The sequence below is a fragment of the Eretmochelys imbricata genome, chromosome 3 (genome assembly GCF_965152235.1).
Source record: "Eretmochelys imbricata isolate rEreImb1 chromosome 3, rEreImb1.hap1, whole genome shotgun sequence".
Lineage (NCBI taxonomy): Eukaryota > Metazoa > Chordata > Testudines > Cheloniidae > Eretmochelys > Eretmochelys imbricata.
The window spans coordinates 97,449,168-97,470,203 of NC_135574.1; the positions used below are offsets into that span (position 1 = coordinate 97,449,168).

General features: G+C 44.5%; 1 protein-coding gene across 1 annotated transcript in view; it reads right to left on the minus strand.

Annotated features, from left to right (window-relative positions):
* Positions 1 to 576: 576 nt before the first annotated feature.
* The window catches only part of MTCL3 (MTCL family member 3), a 43,373-nt gene continuing 22,913 nt past the window's right edge, over positions 577 to 21,036 (minus strand). The window contains exons 4-6 of the mRNA XM_077811735.1: positions 5,514 to 5,585; positions 3,605 to 4,780; positions 577 to 687 (exon numbers count right to left, since the gene is read on the minus strand). Of these exons, the coding sequence (XP_077667861.1) occupies positions 577 to 687; positions 3,605 to 4,780; positions 5,514 to 5,585 (1,359 nt within the window). The remainder of the gene's footprint in view (positions 688 to 3,604; positions 4,781 to 5,513; positions 5,586 to 21,036) is intronic.

A 21,036-nucleotide genomic window follows, 5' to 3' on the forward strand; every position in this document is an offset into this window, starting at 1 on the left:
CCTGTTTTTATCATTTGGATTTGAGCATCAAATCCACACCACACAGTGGTGAAAAACATCAATATCAAATGGGTCCACCATCACACAAAATGTACAAAAGCAGTGAAAAACAATTGTAACATACACACTGGAGGTGATTTTACTGTTCACTTGGGATTGCAATACAAATATTTTGAAATAAAGAAAACAAAATGACCCAATCAATTCTAGTAAGTAAAAATGAATGAATACTAGCTAAATTGGCTCAATTTTCTCAAGAACATTTTTATTATAAAAGTATAAAACAATTTTCTTAAGACAAAATTTAAAAAGTTTATATTTTATATTTTCCATCAGCTTACCTGGAATACCTTGGTGAGCAGAATTCTTATTCAACTGGGTGGCTTTTTTAGATTTGGTTTTGCTTTTTGTTTTTGTTTCACTTTGTTTTGTTCTTTTTTGCAAACAAGTAGTCTTCAGTGTTTTTACAGCAGTGGCTACTACAGAAACTATATCTCTTGTACTTCTTATCTTGGAGGGTGGACAAAATGAACAAACTGAAAATAATACTACAATGAACAGTAAATGATTAAAGGTTTACAGTACAAAAAATAGTGTAAAAAGGAAGACAAGTTTAAATATTGTTGTGTAAGAAAGGGATGAAAACAACACAAGGATGAGAATAAGTAAAATGATAGGCTGGAACATCTGGGAAAGTAAATACAAAGACACAGAGAACAGTTAATTAATAAAAAGGAAACCTCAACATTTCAACAGACTAAGCAGTGAAGCAGGATCTAATCCTGTAAAGGTGCTATGTGCTTATCTCCCATTGGCTTTAGTGGAAGGTCTGCATGCAGAATGCTTGCAGGGCTATGCCCCCAAATTACTGATTTAAATACCATATTTGTTTGTTCGTTTAGAAAACACTAAGTTATCAATTTTACTTACATAGTGTGAGCCCCTCCTTCAAATGCTCCATGCACAGGTCTCCTTTTAAATTAATAGGGGCTCTACATGTGCAGAGCAATTGGCTAGGTGACAGAACTGTTGAAAAGGATCTGGGGTTTATAGTGAGTCAACAGTGTGATGCAGCTGTGAATAACGCTAACAACATTCTTGGGTGTATTAACAGGAGTGTTGGATATAAATCATGGGAAGTACTTGTCTCACTCTACTCAGCACTGGTGAGGCTTCAGCTGGAGTACTGTGACCAGTTCTTGGTGCCACACTTTCGGAAAGATGTGGACAAACTGGAGAGTGTCCAGAGGAGAGCAACATAAACAAGAAAAGGTTTAGAAACTGACCTATGAGGAAAGGATTAAAAAACTGGGCATGTTTAGTCTTGAGAAAAGAAGACTGGGGGAGGGGGCACCTGATAACATACTTGAAATATGTTAAGGGCTGTTATAAAGGGGACCGTGATCAATTATTCTCCCTGTCCATTGATGGTAGGATGAGAAGTAATAGGCTTAATCTGCAGCAAGGGAGATTTAGGTTAGATATCCGGAAAAAATTTCTAACTATAAGGGTAGTTAAACTCTGGAATAGGCATCCAAGGGAGTTGTGGAATCCCCATCACTGGATTTTTTAAGAACAGGTTAGACAAACACCTGTCAGCAATGGTCTACGTTTACTTGGTCCTGCCTTAGCACAGGGGGTTGGACTTAACTCTTTGAAGTCCCTTCCAGCCTTTTATGATTCTATGATTATAAATGCCAGATCGGGCCCATAATCTGGATGAGAATATGGTATAATGTCTTTTCCTTTTGTTAAAAGATGCAATGCATCCGGTCTCACTTTGATTTTATGCAGTGCACTGACAGGAATTGACTCTGTCTGTGACTTTCTGATACAAGGAAACAAATAATTAAATTAGTCAACATATGAATAAGAAATAATAGCTTTCAGCTTCACATGGCAACAATTCTGACTGTAGGGCTAGAAGTACTGTACAAAGTTAATATAACCTAATATGAGACTTTCTAGGAAGTCTGGAGAAGTTTAGGACCAATAGCAACATTTGAAGTTACTCATGTTAAGATTAGGGTAGTTAAATCTTATACTTAAGGGCATAAGATGATAGTCACAGGGGTCAGGAAGGAATTACCTCCTTGAATTCAGCATGGCATAACACCGCATGTAGTATGGAGGAGTTTTGTTGTTTTTTGTTTCTTTTCCTTGCGCTGCAGCATAGGCTTGACTCACTCTAGATCAGGGGTCTCAAACACGTGGCCCGTGAAGTTACTTTCTGCGGCCTGCCAGCTCCCCGCAGCCCTCCCGCCCCCTCAGCGTTTACCTAGAGCAGCTCCGGCCCGGCCCGGTGGACACCTGGGGCAGGGCAGGCTCCCTGCCTGCCTGTCCTGTCCCCGTGCTGCTCCGGGAAGCGGCCAGAACCTGGGGGGGCGGGGAGCACAGGGGTCTGGCCCTGGCCACTCCTGGGTGGCCCTGGCCACTCCTCCAGGTACCTCCCCCGAAGCTCCCATTGGCCACGGTTCCCCATTCCCAGCCAATGGGAGCTGCGGGGGGCGGTGCCTGGAGGTTCGGCCAGGGCAACACACAGACCCCTGTGCTCCCCACCCCCCCAGGTTCCGGCCGCTTCCCGGAGCAGCGCGGCGACAGAACAGGCAGGTGGGGAGCCTGCCCTGCCCCTAGTGCGTGCTGGGCCAGAGCTCACCCCCCGAACCCCTGCTGCAGCTGAACCCCCTGCGTACCCGACACCCATCCTCCACCCCAACCCCCTGCCCTGAGCCCCCTGCTGCACCCTGCACCTCTCCGGACCCCATGCCCTGAGCTCTCAGCCGCACCCCACACCCCTCCTGCACCTGGACCCCCTGCCCTGAGCCCCCTGCCGCACCCCGCACCCCTCTAGCACCCCGATCCCCTGCCCTGAACCGCCTGCTGCACCCCACACCACTCCTGCCCCCCCTGGGGGCAGGGAGGGTGTGGAGCTGGGGTGGGGATTTCAGGGAAGGGGTTGGAATGGGGGCAGGGAAGGGGTGGAAAGAGGTGGGGCAGGAGCGGGGCCTCATGGAAGGTGTGGCGTGAGGGTGGGGCCGGGGCAGCGGGGGGAGGGGGCGGTCAGCGATGCGGCCCTCATGCCAATGTACTAGTCCTCATGTGGCCCTCATGGTCATTTGAGTTTGAAACCCCTGCTCTAGATGCAGTACACCATACTTCATTAACCATCTGATCTGTTAAAGCACTTGCTATATTCTATTCTACAGTTTGTTTTTGGTCATCACCTAGATTACGCTTCCATTTCACTCCCTCAGGCCAAAGAACATTTGTGCACTGACATTATTGGTGATGTCAGAACAACTCTGGCAAACACTGCCGCAAAGCCAGAATGTTCTGTCTCCCACGATAATAGTATCTACAGTATTTTGTTTATTTATTTTTTTAATGTTGAGGAGCCTGTTCTACAAACCCTTCCTTACATGAATAGTCATTACTCACACGAGTAGCCCCATTGACTCCATTAGGAGGATCAAATCCCATGTGACGGACTGGGGGATTTAAAATTAAATCATAGATATTTAGAAATGCATTATAGAGCAAATTAAAGGCTTAAACTATTTGGCAGTATCTTTTTACCTCTAGGCTGTAATAAGTAAAAAACTACCTGACTCACTGACAAAGGTTCATCTGCACTTCGGTCATCTGATGACTTTGGAACTTCTAGTCTGTCGATGAAAGTCTGGAGTTCTTTCCGAAATGCCTTCATCTGTGCATTGATTCGATAAAGAAGCTCATGCTCCCGAATCCTACTGCCATCATCTTCTTCATCCATGAGTCCGAATAGATCCCCATTGGCCACATAAATTCTTGCCTCAGTTATGATGGTACTCGTGTCAGAAATTAGACGATCTATCGTCTTGCCCAGTCGCTCGGCTTCAGAGCGGATGTCCTTCATCTGCTGCCGATCTGTGAAGCTCTTCTGCCACCCAGTTGGTGTAGGATAAAAAGACCTAGTGGGAGTCAGGCACCGGATATTGCGTACCTCCTCAGAGTCGCTTTCCCCTCCAATGGGACCTTCCCTTTTGCGGTGGGGAGGGCGGGAATCATCATCACTTTCTTTTTTCCCTGCATCACTTTCAGCATCACTGTCTCTGGGGCTGCCCCGGATCCCGAGGTGAGAGGCCAAATCATAGCGCTGCATGTTGGACATTAACACTCTGTTTTCATACTGAAGTTGCATGACTTTGCCACTGAGCTCATTGATTTGCATTCGGGCAGCTTTTAGCTCTTCTTGCAGTGCTTCCGTCTTGGCATTATCATGGTGCCTCGAGCTCTCATGGGTGCCAGACTTGTACTTGTATTTATTTAGCTCAGTTGTGATGCGCTTGTTTTGTTCCTCCAGGTCAGCCAAGTTTCTCCTCAGCAATTCTGTCTCATCTTCAACTAGCTGCAAATGCTGCCGTAACTCTGAGAGAGATTCGCTCTGTTCCCCCATGAGGGGATTTGCTGTTCCTGAGAAATCATCTCCTCTTAAATCATCAAGCTCTGCTTTCAGTCCTCTATTTTCTACTTCCAGTTCTACTATTTTCCTTCCAAGGATGTTGGCTTCTTCCTCTACTAATCTCAATCTAAGTTTGAGTTCTGCTTCTCTTGTGGTAGGCGGTCCTCCAGCTTCACCTTTCGGTAAGGGACTGTCTAGATCCCCATAAAATGATCTATATTTTTGAAGCTCATGTTCAAATCTGTCTTTCTCCTTATCAATTTTAGCCATTTTTTTCCTCATAAGGGCAGCTTCTTCTTTAACAAACTGCAACTGGCATTTCAGATCTTCATTGTCCTCCTTAAAAAAAAATGAAAATAATTTTATGTCAATAAAGAGAGCATCACTTGAAATCAAACAACTTCAAATTAAAAGGTTAACAATAAAAGCAATATAACTTTAGAAGTTAAAATATGATTATAACAATTATTTTTCTACATCTGAAGATGAGATTAAGACAAAAAAGCCTTCTTTCTTTGCTATGAAAGCCTGCTCTGTTCCCAGAAAACATACGTTTTCAGCAGCCTTTCATGAAAGACTAAGATTTTATTGGCTCATGATGGGTGGAAAGTGAAAAGAGAGTGAGAGGATACTTTCTAATCTTCGTACCCAACAGGCTGAAAAACCAAAATTGAAAGTCAGTTAAATAAGGCAACAGACCCATAAAAGCATCTCAAAGTCAGCACCCAAAGGGCCAAGTCCTGGAGTCCTGATTCAGATGAAACTCTTGTTGACATCAGTGGGAGTTTTGCCTTTCACCCAGATCCTACAAATTGGACTTCTGAGCCCATGCGGAGCCCTACTGCAGTCAATGCACAGGTCCACTTGTACTGTTGTCAATGCAGGATTGGGTCAGTTGTCAAGACTGCAGATTTGGGCCCAAGATCCCCATTTCCCAAACAGCAGTATGATATAATACTAAACGTCAAAACTAACAACAAAAACAAAGGGCCAGATCCTCCGTTCATGTAGACTGGGGTAGCTCCACAGAAGCCTCAAGCTGAGGATCTGGGCTGTTATTACTTCAACATACCTCAGTGGGTGTCTGCTGTGACTTTTTTTCTGATTTTTGCAAGTCTTTGCTCCCTCTTCTTTTCAATGACAGCTACAAAAAAGTGAGAGACATTGAACTTGTCACCAACCATGTATCTAATTCAGTCCCCTTTTCTAAAACATACCAAATCACATACAATTATGTGGACTGCTTCTTCTAATTCCTGTAATATCACAAACAAGGGAGATAATTCTACCTTAAAATAACACAATAGAAATGCTGTACAAGACATAGTAAAATAGTAACCACTCTTGGTTGCATTTTCAATATTCAAGCATCAAATAATAAATCCTTACAACATCCCCATGAGGCAGGTAACAAACTTATTATAATTCATATTGTACAGATGGGTAAACTGAGGCAAGAAATCCTGGCTTCACTGAAGTCAATGAAGTTCTGCCATTAACGTCGATGGGGCCAGGATTTCACCCAGGGAGGTTAAGTGACTTCTGCCCAAGGCCAAAGAAGGAATCAGAAACAGGCAGTTCCCAGAGATCAGGAAATTAGGCCTCCCTGCTTTCATTTAAAAATATTTAAAAAAATAAATTTTAACACTAGAGCTGGTGAAATAATTTGTTATGAATCAATTATCTGATGGGCTTAGTCCTCTTTTCTGTTCACTGTTTATTTGCAAACGAATCCTGATGTATGTGAAAGTATTAATTAGTCACAGGTATTAACCAAATTGTCTTGCTGGCCAGTTTTCAAGTAGTAGAGCGTTTGCAAATGGTTCACTATTCACAGAGTAGGATGGGTCACCAAAGTCACATGACATTGTTCTTCTGGCTGATTAGATAACTGGAAGCTTTTAAATATGGGAATTATAGACATGTAGGCCTGGAAGGGACCTCAATAGGTCATCTAGTCCAGTCCCCTGTACTGAGGCAGAACTAAGGTATGGTCTACACTACAGAGTTAGGTCGATGCAAGGCAGCTTATGTTAACCTAACTATGGAAGCGTCTACACTTAAATTTTGCTCCCACCAATGTAACTGCCCCGCTACACGGACTTAATAACTCCACCTCCATGAGCGGCACAAAGTCAAGGCTGATGTAGTTAGGTTGATGCAGTATCAGCGTAGTACTGCACTGCTTATGTGGACAGTTACTGGCTTTCAGGAACCATCCCACAATGCCCAAAACTGACAGTACAATCCATACAAGCACTCCTGGTGAGGACACACACCACTGACACAAGGAACAAAGTAGACATGCACAAGCAATGTACAGTAACTCCTCATGAGTGAATAACTCCTCACTCATGCACCCACGAAAGCTTATGCTCCAATACATCTGTTAGTCTATAAGGTGCCAAAGGACTCTTTGCCATCCTCACTGAAAGTCGTCCTGGTTAACGTTGTTTCCTTGTTACGTTGCTGATCAATTAGGGAACATGCTCATTTAAAGTTGTGCAATGCTCCACTATTACGTTGTTTGGCTGCCTGCTTTCTCCACAGCTGGCAGCCTCCCTACGCCCCCCACTCCCTCCCACCGCCTCCGCCTGCCAGCAGACCCCGTGGATCAACACCTTCCTCCCACCTCCCCCTCCACCTCCTGCCCACGGCAATCAGCTGGCTTGCAGCGTTTAGGAGGCAGGAGGGAAGGGAGAGGAGCGAGGACTCAGCGCGCAGGCTCCCCCTCCTTCCTGAACACCGCAAACCAGCTGATTGACCCGGGCAGGAGGGGGAAGGAGGGGGAGCCTGCATGCCAAGTCCTCGCTACTCCCCCATCCCTCCTGCCTCCTAAATGCAGCAAGCCAGCTGATTGCCTTGGGCAGGAGGGAGGGGGGAGGAGCGAGGACTCAGCGCGCCTCCCCCCTCCTTCCCCTGCCTCCTGCCCGCATTCTCAAAACTACGATACCCGCACAAGGAAATAAGGAAACAGATCAGCAGAGCCAGACGTGTACCCAGAAGCCTCCTGCTGCAAGACAAGCCCAAGAAAGAAACCAACAGAACGCCACTGGCCATCACATACAGTCCTCAGCTAAAACCTCTCCAACATATCATCGGTGATCTACAACCCATCCTGGACAACGATCCCTCACTTTCACAGGCCTTGGGAGGCAGGCCAGCCCTCGTCGACAGACAACCCGCCAACCTGAAGCATATTCTCACCAGCAACTACACACCGCACCATAGTAACTCAAACTCAGGAACCAATCCATGCAACAAACCTCAGTGCCAACTCTGCCCACATATCTACACCAGCGACGCCACCACAGGACCTAACCAGATCAGCCACACCATCACTGGTTCATTCACCTGCACGTCCGCCAATGTAATATAGGCCATCATGTGCCAGCAATGCCCCTCTGCTATGTACATGGGCCAAACTGGACAGTCCCTATGTAAAAGGATAAATGGACACAAATCAGATATTAGGAACGGCAATATACAAAACCTGTAGGAGAACACTTCAATCTCCCTGGACACACAATAGCAGATTTAAAGGTAGCCAACCTGCAGCAAAAAAACTTCAGGACCAGACTTCAAAGAGAAACTGCTGAGCTTCAGTTCATTTGCAAATTTGACACCATCAGCTCAGGATTAAACAAAGACTGTGAATGACTAGCCAACTACAAAAGCAGTTTCTCCTCCCTTGGTGTTCACACCTCAACTGCTAGAAGAGGGCCTCATCCTCCCTGAATGAACTAACCTCGTTATCCCTAGCCTGATTCTTGCTTGCATATGTATACCTGCCCCTGGAAATTTCCACTACATGCATCTGACGAAGTGGGTGTTCACCCACGAAAGCTTATGCTCCAATACGTCTGTTAGTCTATAAGGTGCCACAGGACTCTTTGCCACTTTTACAGATCCAGACTAACACGGCTACCCCTCCAATACATAATGCCTTTTGTCTGGCAAAAAAATATTTCCCTGGAACCTAACCCCCCCGCTATTTACATTAATTCTTATGGGGAAATTGGATTTGCTTAACATTGTTTCACTTAAAGTTGCATTTTTCAGGAACATAACTATAATGTTAAGTGAGGAGTTACTGTAATTACTGCAGCAGCTGTATGCCAACGTAAGTTAAGTCAACTTAATTTTGAAGTGCAGACATAGCCTAAGTATTATCTAGACCAGGGGTTCTCAATCTTTTTCTTTGTGAGCCCACCCCACCAACATGCAATAAAAACTCCATGGTCCACCTGTGCCACAACTGCTTTTCTGCATATAAAAGCTAGGGCCAGCGTTAATAGGTAGCAAGCAGGGCAGTTGCCTGGGGCCCCATGCCACAGGGGCCCCCACAAAGCTACATTGCTCAGGCTTCAGCTTCAGACCTGAGTGGCAGGGCTCAGGGCCTGGACTTCAGCCCCATGCAGCAGGGCTTTGGCTTTCTGCCCTGGGCCCCAGCAAGTATAATTCTGGCCCTGTTTGGCGGACCCCCTGAAACCTGCCCCCAGACCCCTGGTTGAGAACCACGGATGTAGACCATACCGACAGGTATTCGTCAAATCTGTTCTGAAAAACCTCCAATGACGGAGATTCCACAATCTCACTAGGTAATTTGTTCTAGTGCTTAATTACCTTTACAGTTAGGAAGTTTTTGCTAATGTCTAACCTACATCTCCCTTGCTTCAATTTACGGCCATTACATTTTGTCCTGTCCTCAGTAGTTAAGGAGCACAATTTATCACATTCATCTTTAAATCAACCTTTCACATGCTTGAAGACCATTATCATGTCCCCTCTCAGTCTTCTCTTCTCCAGACTAAATAAACCCAATTTTTTCAATCTTTCCTCGTAAGTCGTATTTTCTAGACCTTTAATCATTTTTGTTGCTCTGATCTGGACTTGCACCAATTTGTCCACATCTTTAGTGAAGTATGGTGCCCAGAACTACTCTCTGACTATGCTTTTTCAACCAGTTGTGCACCACCTTACAGTAGGTTCATCAAGGCTATATTTCTCTAGTTTGTTCATGAGAAGGTTATGTGAGACAGTACCAAAAGCCTTACTAAAGTCGAGATATATCACATCTACTGCTTCCCCCCATCCACAAGGCTTGTTACCGTGTCAAAGAAGGATATTAGGTTGGTTTGACATGATTTTGTCTTGACAAATCCATGTTGATTTTCCTTATTTTCCTCTAAGTCAAGGGAGGCCCACGGGCTGGATCCGGCCTGTCTGAGCTCTCAATCTGGCCTGCGGGATTGCCAGCCCAATGGCACAGCAGGGCTAAGGCAGGCTCCCTGCCTGCCCTGGCCCTGTGCTGCTCCCAGAAGCGGCTGGCACCATGCTCCTGCGGCCCCTGGGGGAAGTGGGGGCAGAAGGCTCTGTGTGCTGCCCTCTCCTACAAGCACCGCCCCTCACAGCTCCCATTGGCTGGGAATGGGGAACCCCACCCCATTAGTTACTGCCAGACATACTGACCACTTCCAGGAGAGGCACAGGGCCAGGGCACCTGCCTTAGCCCCACTGTGCACCGCTGCCACCCCAGAGCCAATCGAGATAAGCGGCCCACACCCCGAATCCTTCCTGCATCCCAAGCCCCTACTCTGAGCCCCCTGCCACACCCCTACAACCTGTGCTGAGTCCCCTCCTACACTCTGCACCCCCTCCTGCACCCCAACCCTCTGCTGCACCCCACACTCCTCCTATACCCCAACCCCCTGCCCTGAGCCCCCTATGCAACCCCAGGTAGTACTTAAATCTATCCCACCCTGGCATACTCCCTAAGGCAGGGCAGTAGTACTAACATGCCTGCCTTCCCTCTGAGGACATTCCCCTCTCTGGCACAAAGGGCCTCAGTGGCAGAGAGAGAAGAAATGTGCACTTCTCTACACCACTGGGTCAAGAATCCAGACACTACCTAAAATCAAAGCTAGCTTTGTTCAGTTTGAAGTCCATACCACATAATGGATCAGGAAACAATGGATCAGCATGTTGTACACACAACCCTGTGCATGACTCTACCTACAGGTCCCATTCATTCACCACCACCACAGCAGTCCCATAACAAACAAGATCCACAAAGTGCAGTGTAGCAAAACTAAAGAAAACAACATATAAATGCCAGCAGCAACTACAGACAAGCCCAAGGGTGCTCAGATTCAGGGATCCAGTTTGAGCCCATTACAGAATCAGGCGTGATTCATGATGTCCAGATGAGTATATATGGTCAAAATTCAGAGTGGAGAGTGGGCAGGCTAAGACCTGGCATTACACTTTGGAACTATCTCTTGCAGAAAAACTAAGGCAGATGTTCAAATCAGTGGACTCAAGGATGCATAAAGAGATGGAACTTGAGAGGTTCAGCTTCACACATAGGAGCCGACTTCCCCTCTGCCCAGTGGGTGCTCGACACTTCCCCCCCTCCCCCGCCCCTGGCCCTGCACCACCCTCGCCCCACCCCCATTCCACTCCTTCCCCACAGTCCCCATCCCATCCCCTCCCCCTTCCCATCCCCATTTCACCCCCTTCCCCCAAGTCCCCGCCCCTGCCCTGCCTCTTCTCCGCCTCCTTCCCTGAGTGCGCTGCATCCCCACTCCTCCTCCTCCCTCCCGGAAAGTCCTAAGCGCTGCCAAACAGCTGTTAGGTGGCAGGGGGCCAGGAAGCGCTGGGAGCGAGAGGAAGGAGCGGGGACACTGCGTGCTCGGGGTGGGGGGGGAAAGGAGGCGAGGAGCGGGGAGCTTGGCTGCCGGTGGGTGTGGAGCACCCGCTAATTTTTCCCCGTGGATGCTCCAGCCCCAGAGCACCCACGGAGTCGGCGCCTATGGCTTCACATTAAGCTTTATTAAAGGAAAGTCCCCACAAGCAAACAGATTGCATTAGTACTGCATACCTTGACACAACAGATCCTTGCCAATGCTGCCCACCGATGAAATATTAGGGGTACTAAAAATATAGTTCTTCTTCATCACCTAATCTCATCTTTTTCATCTCTCAGAGCTCAGCACCTCTCCAGAAATACAAAAGTTATGAAATGCTGAGCTCCAACTTCTCACCTAGGCCTGCCAGCTCCTAATTAAAGACAAGGACTGTCTGAAAATATTCTCACAACAAATAAAACTGGCCAAAAAAAATACCTCATCCAATTTTTCCAGGTTTGAGAAGAGCTAGAAACGTGTTTACTCTTGCCTCGAATTTTTAACAAACACTACAGTCATTTTTGGTAGAAAGGAAACTAACATTTGAATAACAACAATAACTTGCCTTTATATACTGCCTTTCATTCTGCTCTTCTCAAATTTTAACGATACCCAATGCTCATATCATCCTCTACTGAAATGAAGCAGCTGTTTAACAGCACACAGCAACACTATATAATTTATAGCTGAAAGCAACAAAGAAAACCACATATACAATTAAAATTGAAGGAGTGATTTGAGTAGTTAGATTGTGCCCAATTAGAATTTGGGTGGGACGCTGGGGAGGGAGAGGGAGGACCAGGGGACACATTCACATTCTCCTGTGAAAAGTACCATGGGAATTTAATGACCACAGGAGGTCAAGACCTCAGTTTTCCATATCTCCTCCGAACATAAGAACGGCCATACTGGGTCAGACCAATAGTCCATCTCACCCAGTATCCTGTCTTCCGACAATGGCTAGTGCCAGGTGCTTCAGAGAGAATGAATAGAACAGGGCAATCATCGAGTGATCCAAAGATGACCTCTTCAAAAAAACACAGTGCGCCCTAACAACATGTCACAGCATTGATCCAATACTGACGCTGAAGAGAGAATGTCATCTACTGACTATCAAACACTATATCCTGCAGCCCCTGAATAATAAATTCAACAGGATTTTTCAATGGGGTAGATAGCCATTTAGAACGTCTACACATGCCTGCCATCATTTTATTTTCATATTTCATACTTTTAAAAAACACTGATCCTATTTTCAATGTGTGAAATTATCTACTGCTGCTAACAGATATTTTAATTAATGGAAACTGAACATAAAATAATTAGGGACTGAATAATAAACGCTGGACAAACTAAAAATGTCCTCCCTCTCAATGGAATCAGATTCCTCATGTTATTTTTATTTGGGCCCCAAATGGAAGGAGAGAAAGAGCTTGGGGAAGGCAAGTCAGGGTGACAAAGAGTTGTGATTTAGGATCAGGAAGCAGAGACCTGAGTGTTTTGGGTAAAAGAGAGTGTTTTGGGTAAAAGGGGATATGGGCTGGGATTGAAAGAAGTGAGAGAATACGGAAGGCCAAAACAGAAAAAGGAAAAATAAATTTAAGAGCAAGGCAAATGGAGACACTTGGAGCCTGATTTTCAGACTATGACTTCCATTTGGCACATATAAGATTTTATGCATATACCCTATGTATGCACTTTTGGTGCACTAACACCTGACAAGACAGATTATAGATTCTGTCACTTCCATGTGCAGAATTTTCATGTGCAAAATCTATTTGTCTACAATAGTTATGTACATGAATTCCTTTAGGATATATTTCTCTACTTGTCTCCATTCTTTTCCTTTGGCTGGATTACACCACCACAAAATGAAATGCGGCAGCATCCAAATAACGCCCCCAACTGCTTCTCAACTGCAGCAACAGAGCTAGCACCAATATTTCAAAGCTGGTTTCACACATTATTGGTCGGAAATGTAATTTTTGTGCTCAAAAGTATTTTTTCCTCAATAATTTGAAAACTGTGTTCGATATTTTCATGTATTGGGATAGCAAGAGCAAAATATTTCCCTAAAACGAAACAAATATTATTGTTTACAGGGAATTAACTATATGTTTATTGTTAATGAAAATATTAAACTGGTTGAACTTTTTTTTAACATGTCCCTCGAGATTTTTCAAATGTACTTTAGATAAAATGTAGGCAGGGACTGTTCCACAAAACTAACATCATTTTAAAAAAATCTACCATTGTATTTAACAATTATGATCAAAAAGATGACAAACTACATAAATAATTGATTTAGTCTGAAGATCAATTTAGTATACTTTGATTTTTTTAAATGTGTTTGTCAGACAGGTTTACAATGAAAATTGATTAAGAATATTTCCGGAATACCCGATGAAACAAATTATGTATCCGAAGTGGAAAAGACTGAGATATGGTCTACCAAATGGTGACTACACAGAGGATTTTAGGGAACTCTCCCACTAGCAATTAGCAACTCTACCAGAATTAGCAACAGTGGGAGCACTAAACTGGCTGTTAGCATTTCTACAGCCTGTTGAGTAATCCTGCTCAGAGCAAGTCTGAAGACATGGAGGTAAAACTTCACCACTTTACCAGGGCTGAGCAGCTGAAGCCAACCACATGAGAAACCACCATAACATACAGGGATCAGTGGGTGGCATAGAGCTGCCATAACAGCTCCCACTTCACCCCTGCCCCCATCTTCAGCCAGCACAGGTGTCATGGCCAGAGAAAACGGAATGTAGTTCTCTTACACCTAAGTGATCCTTGGCTGTTGTAATAACTTCTTGGAGCCACTGGAAGTTAGAGCTGGCTTTAAGCCACCTTTGCACTCCCCGATATTGGTGCATCTGTCTACCATGCTGGTCTCTAGGCTGCTCTAACTTGCACTTACTGACCAGCCTGGCACAGAGTTGCCCCAAGTTCAGGGAAATGCAAAGTTGGCTTAAAGTCACCTTTGCACCCTTCCCCCAACTCCTGACTTGCTCTGAGCACTTCTTGCCAGACCCTAGGACCTGACCCTGAACAGACACGAGAACTGAAATAATCACTTTACTATCACCTATTAAAAAAATCAAATGAACAGGTATTAGAAACTGAATGGATCCTCTCCAGGCTGGTGACTGAAAATACATTCTACCCTCAAAATAATATGTTTTAAAATGTCCATTTCATTCCTAAAATTTATCAGCCTTCCAAGACAAGGGCCACACTCCTATTAAACTATTTCAATCATCATGCTGGGCAACCTGCCAGCAACACACCCAGGGCACTTGCTTTGTCTCTGATGGGCACAAGCATACATATCCTACCAATCCAGGGTTCTGCCCAGCCTACTCCAAGGGCAATATCCTGTGTATTTCAGTACCCTGCCTGCTCACAAGAATGAAGCAGGGAGGTAGCACAGAGGGATATTAAGAAATGCAAGTGAATATTCATACCCATGAACTGAACAGAAAGTTGCTAGATCTAGTTACAGCCCTAACAGCCCTGTCAGTGTCCTCTTAATATTAAAAATGGCATATGTTACAGTCACTACTGGAGAAGGATATGGAATGCAAGTGGCCTTCACCAGAAAGAGATAAATAGCTCAATGTAGTCATTTAAACTAGTTGAAGCCAATATCCCACTTCAGAAGTGAGACATGAAAGTCAGCTTTACCAACCTCTGTACATGTGCTGGCCATGCAGCAGACCCAATTCTGATTTCTGTTGCTTGTGACCATGCACTTTCTGATCAAGCAGAGTTCAGCACAGTGGTGAAAGCAAAGTGTTCTTTCCTTCGAGAGGATATACCCCTTGTAACTGACCACCAAACCTTTCAACTGATCAACTCATAGATTCATAGATATTTAGGTCAGAAGGGACCATTATGATCATCTAGTCTGACCTCCTGCACAACGCAGGCCACAGAATTTCACCCACCACTCCTACAAAAAAAACCTCACACCTATATCTGTGCTATTGAAGTCCTCAAATTGTAGTTTAAAGACCTCAAGGAGCAGAGAATCCTCCAGCAAGTGACCCGTGCCCCATGCTACAGAGGAAGGCGAAAAACCTCCAGGGCCTCTTCCAATCTGCCCTGGAGGAAAATTCCTTCCCGACCCCAAATATGGCGATCAGCTAAACCCTGAGCATATGGGCAAGATTCATCAGCCAGATACTACAGAAAATTCTTTCCCAGGTAACTTGGATCTTACCCCATCTAAAACCCATCACAGGCCATTGGGCCTATTTACCATGAATATTTAATTACCAAAACCATGTTATCCCATCATACCATCTCCTCCATAAACTTATCGAGTTTAATCTTAAAGCAAGATAGATCTTTTGCCCCCACTACTTCCCTCGGAAGGCTATTCCAAAACTTCACTCCTCTGATGGTTAGAAACCTTCGTCTAATTTCTAATCTAAATTTCCTAGTGGCCAGTTTATATCCATTTGTTCTTGTGTCCACATTGGTACTGAGTTTAAATAATTCCTCTCCCTCTCTGGTATTTATCCCTCTGATATATTTATAGAGAGCAATCATATCTCCCCTCAGCCTTCTTTTAGTTAGGCTAAACAAGCCAAGCTCCCTGAGTCTCCTTTCATAAGACAAGTTTTCCATTCCTTGGATCATCCTAGTAGCCCTTCTCTGTACCTGTTCCAGTTTGAATTCATCCTTCTTAAACATGGGAGACCAGAACTGCACACAGTACTCCAGGTGAGGTCTCACCAGTGCCTTATATAACGGTACTAAAACCTCCTTATCCCTACTGGAAATACCTCTCCTGATGCATCCCAAGACGACATTAGCTTTTTTCACAGCCATATCACATTGGCAGCTCATAGTCATCCTATGATCAACCAATACTCCAAGGTCCTTTTCCTCCTCCGTTACTTCTAGTTGATGCGTCCCTAGCTTATAACTAAAATTCTTGTTATTAATCCCTAAATGCATGACCTTACACTTCTCACTATTAAATTTCATCCTATTCCTATTACTCCAGTTTACAAGGTCATCCAGATCCTCCTGTAGGGTATCCCTGTCCTTCTCTAAATTAGCAATACCTCCCAGCTTTGTATCATCTGCAAACTTTATTAGCACACTCCCACTTTTTGTGCCCAGGTCAGTAATAAAAAGATTAAATAAGATTGGTCCCAAAACCGATCCCTGAGGAACTCCACTGGTAACCTCCCTCCAACTTGACAGTTCACCTTTCAGTAGGACCCGTTGTAGTCTCCCCTTTAACCAATTCCCTATCCACCTTTCAATATTCCTATTGATGCCCATCTTATCCAATTTAACTAATAATTCCCCATGTGGCACCGTATCAAACGCCTTACTAAAATCTAAGTAAATTAGATCCACTGCGTTTCCTTTATCTAAAAAATCTGTTACTTTCTCAAAGAAGGAGATCAGGTTGGTTTGGCACGATCTACCTTTTGTAAAACCATGTTGTATTTTGTCCCATTTACCATTGACTTGAATGTCCTTAACTACCTTCTCCTTCAAAATTTTTTCCAAGACCTTGCATACTACAGATGTCAAACTAACAGGCCTATAATTACTTGGATCACTTTTTTTCCCTTTCTTAAAAATAGGAACTATGTTAGCAATCCTCCAATCATACGGTACAACCCCTGAGTTTACAGATTCATTAAAAATTCTTGCTAATGGGCTTGCAATTTCTTGTGCCAATTCTTTTAATATTCTTGGATGAAGATTATCTGGGCCCCCCGATTTAGTCCCATTAAGCTGTTTGAGTTTCGCTTCTACCTCAGATATGGTGATGTCTACCTCCATATCCTCATTCCCATTTATCATGCTACCATTATCCCTAAGATCCTCTTTAGTCTTATTAAAGACTGAGGCAAAGTATTTGTTTAGATATTGGGCCATGCCTAGATTATCCTTGACCTCCACTCCATCCTCAGTTTTTAGCGGTCCCACTTCTTCTTTCTTTGTTTTCTTCCTATTTATATGACTATAGAACCTTTTACTATTGGTTTTAATTCCCTTTGCAAGGTCCAACTCTACTTGACTTTTAGCCTGTCTCACTTTATCCCTACATATTCTGACCTCAATAAGGTAGCTTGCCTTACTGATCCCTCCCTTCTTCCACTCCCTATATGCTTTCTGCTTTTTCTTAATTACCTCTCTAAGATGCTTGCTCATCCAGCTTGGTCTACAACTCCTGCCTATGAATTTTTTCCCCTTTCTTGGGATGCAGGCTTCCGATAGCTTCTGCAGCTTTAATTTAAAATAATCCCAGGCCTCCTCTACCTTTAAACCCATAAATTCTTCAGTCCAATCCACTTCCCTAACTAATTTCCTTAATTTTTGAAAGTCAGCCCTTTTGAAATCAAAAACCTTAGTTGCAGATTTATTTTTGTTAATCCTTCCATTCAGTTTGAACTGAATTAGCTCGTGATCACTTGAGCCAAGATTATTCCCTACAACCATTTCCTCTATGAGGTCCTCATTACTCACCAAGACCAAATCTAAAATAGCATCCCCTCTAGTCGGTTCAGCAACTACTTGCTGAAGGAATCCATCAGCTATCGCATCTAGGAAAATCTGAGCCCTATTATTATTACTAGCACTCGTCCTCCAGTCTATATCTGGGAAGTTAAAGTCTCCCATGATCACACAGTTTCCATTAGTATTTACTTTATTAAAAACATTAAAAAGGGCTCTATCCATATCCAAATTAGATCCCGGCGGTCTATAGCACACCCCAAGCACTATCCCAGGGGAGGCTCTAATAGTTTTCTTCCCCAATTTAATTTTTGCCCAGACAGACTCAGTCATATCCATTTCATCGCTTCTTATTTCTTTACATTCTATCTCATCATTGATATACAGTGCTACTCCACCACCTTTACCTTTATTTCGGTCTTTCCTAAACAGCACATACCCTTCAATACCTGTAGCCCAGTCATGACTACTATTCCACCAGGTCTCTGTTATACCTATAATATCTGGTTTCACTTCCTGCACCAGTAACTCTAGTTCCTCCATTTTGTTACCTAGGCTCCTTGCATTAGTGTACAAACATCTTAATTTTTGCTGTTTAGCCTCACTCACATTCTGTACCCTATTAGGCACGGTTATTTTACTACCAGTATAACCTATTAGACTTGTATCTACACTGCCCTTCCTCCTACCTACAGCTGTATCCACTCTTACTTCATTTTCTTTCCACTCTATGCTTAATTCTGGCGTGGAGATTACCTGGACATCTCCCAACCATCTCCCCCAAATTCCTAGTTTAAAGCTCTCTTAATCAGTTGTGCCAGCCTCCATCCTAGAAGTCTATTTCCTTCCCTACTCAGATGAAGTCCATCCCGAGAGAACTGTCCTCTATCCATGAATGCCTCCCAATGGCCATACATCCCAAAGCCCTCCTTATAGCACCACTGCCTAAGCCATCTATTGATAGTCATAATCTTGTCACACCTTTGTTGCCCTTCTCTAGGAACAGGCAGAATCCCACTAAAGATCACCTGAGCCTCAATTTCCTTAAGCGTCCTCCCCAGCCTAGCATAGTCTCCCTTAATACTTTCCAGCGAGAATCTAGCCGTATCATTTGTTCCCACATGAAGGATAATTAGGGGATTCTTTCCCGCTCCCTTTAGAATCCTTATCAACCTCAGGTCTACATCCCGTATCTTAGCACCCGGAAGACAGCACACCCTCCTATTTTCTGGATCAGCTCTGGTTACAGGCCTATCTATTCTTCTCAGTAAAGAGTCCCCAATCACATAGACCTGCCTTTTCCTAGTGACTGTGCTATTCTCCAGTCTATCCCCTGTTCCCTCTGGCTGCAAGTTCTTTCCATTCCCATTCTCCCTTGTAATCCTTTTTAACCCATCCTGTATCCTCCTGGGGCTCATATTTGGTGTAATCTCCATTAACTCTTCCCCTTTTCCTATAGGACTAACCTCTCTTCTCTTCTTCCTTGCCCTGTCACCTTCAGTGACTACCTGCTGAGCCCCTTCCTCATTTTCCAACTCTGCAAACCTATTCTTAAGCTCTATTTCTCCTTCACTAGCCCGTCTTTTCCTCTGCCTAGTTCTTTTAGTCACATGCTTCCACCGACCACTTTCCTCACCCAGTCTCCCCTCAGAATTCCCTAGTCCTGCTTCCATCTGCAAGTCTGAGCTTTTCCCTTCAGATACCTCATGTCTTTGCTCCATAATCTGCTCAAACCCCTTCCTAAACTCTACCAGACTTTCCACCTGCATCTCCAAACCTCGGATCTTTTCCTCCATCAGCTCTATCAGACGGCACTTCATGCAGACAAAACTCTTACCAGGTGCCCCCTCCAGGATCATGTACATACCACAGCTTCCACATCCAGTCATCTTCATTGTGTCTTCTGCTACATGGGTCACTCCCACTGCCACCTCTGTATCTGTCATATCCTTCCCACCTAAATCCTGTTAATCTGGGAAACACAAACCACACCAAAACACCACCACCCACAGCAAAACCAAACCCAACGCAAGCACCGCAAGACAAACTCCCCTTTCAAACTCCTCTGTTTGCTGGCTCCTGTGCCGCTGCCTGACTGGCTGCTACCTTTATAGGACCCCTAGTCAGTGAAGCCCCGCCCCCTAATCAGGGCTCAGCTTCTCTCCCAGCACAAAGCCCCTACAAACCTCTACACATACAAATACTACCAATACAAAACCAAGCACACACAAATACCTTCTCCTCCAACAGAACTCCCACTCAAACTCCCCTGTTTACAGCTCTGTTTGCTGGCTCCTGTGCAGCTGCAGCTGTCTGATATTGATCAACTGATATTGATCAAATTCTGAACTGGTATTGATTAAATTCAAAGAAAGTTACATCTAGCCATTTAGTGCTCCCACTGAACCAGATTAAGGTTGAAGGTCACCACGGACATAGTCCCCTTAATCCTGGGGTGCACAGGCAAGTCTCAGAGTGCAGTGACTCCTTTGAACTGAAATGCCTGGCTCAGGGCACTTGGTAGAGCAGAGACTATGGTAAACTTGTGTCCTTGTGCTCCCCCAGTCTGTCTGTTGTATCTACCTGTTGTCTGTCTTACAGTCTTTTTGTTCTGTGTTTGTATACTGCCTATCAAACACACTGTGTGGGATGAATACAGCCTCAGAGATGCACAGTGCTTCTTTGTCAAAACTACATAAGGTGGTTGGTTGGTGAATTTGTGTAGTTGTAGATCCACCGACCTTGCATTGACTCAAAAAGAACCATCTGCACTATATTTGTACAGCACTAAGAGGCCTCAGCTCACCTTGGGGCCTTTGGACGCTACCATGACGCAAATACATACGTAATAAAATAATAAATAAAATTATACGTACATTAATAAATAATTAATAATAGGAAAGAAGAAGCCCCGGGAAGCTGTGTTACATGGCTTCCTACAGCAAGCACACACGGGTGGAACTGCCTGAGATCCACCGTGTACAAGACCAATAGAAGATCAGGCAGATTTGTAGACAGATCTTCCGGTTGTCTGCAGACCTCTGCAGGCCAGTAGAGCTGAATCCTCCAATGCTGGCAATTGGATCTAGATAATTTTCCACAAACTGAAAAAATATGAAATATAGAGAGAGACTTTGAAGGAGGGGCTTTTCATCAGTTTTGTTTGCTCCCTTTATTTGCTTCTCTTTATTTTCTGTTCCAAGTTGGGAGTCTAATGAAGGCATAGTCTGTTGAATTTCAAGCCACAGTACTTATTAGGCCTAACAGCACCTCCTAGATAGGCCTGGATATAAATCCTTGCCTGCTCACCAGATCCTGTCCCTGCTGGACCTGACAGCTGGACAGAGAGGAACTCCTTATCATGTGGGAATTGGAAAGAATTGGGCCTCACCTCTTGATTCAACCTTCCGC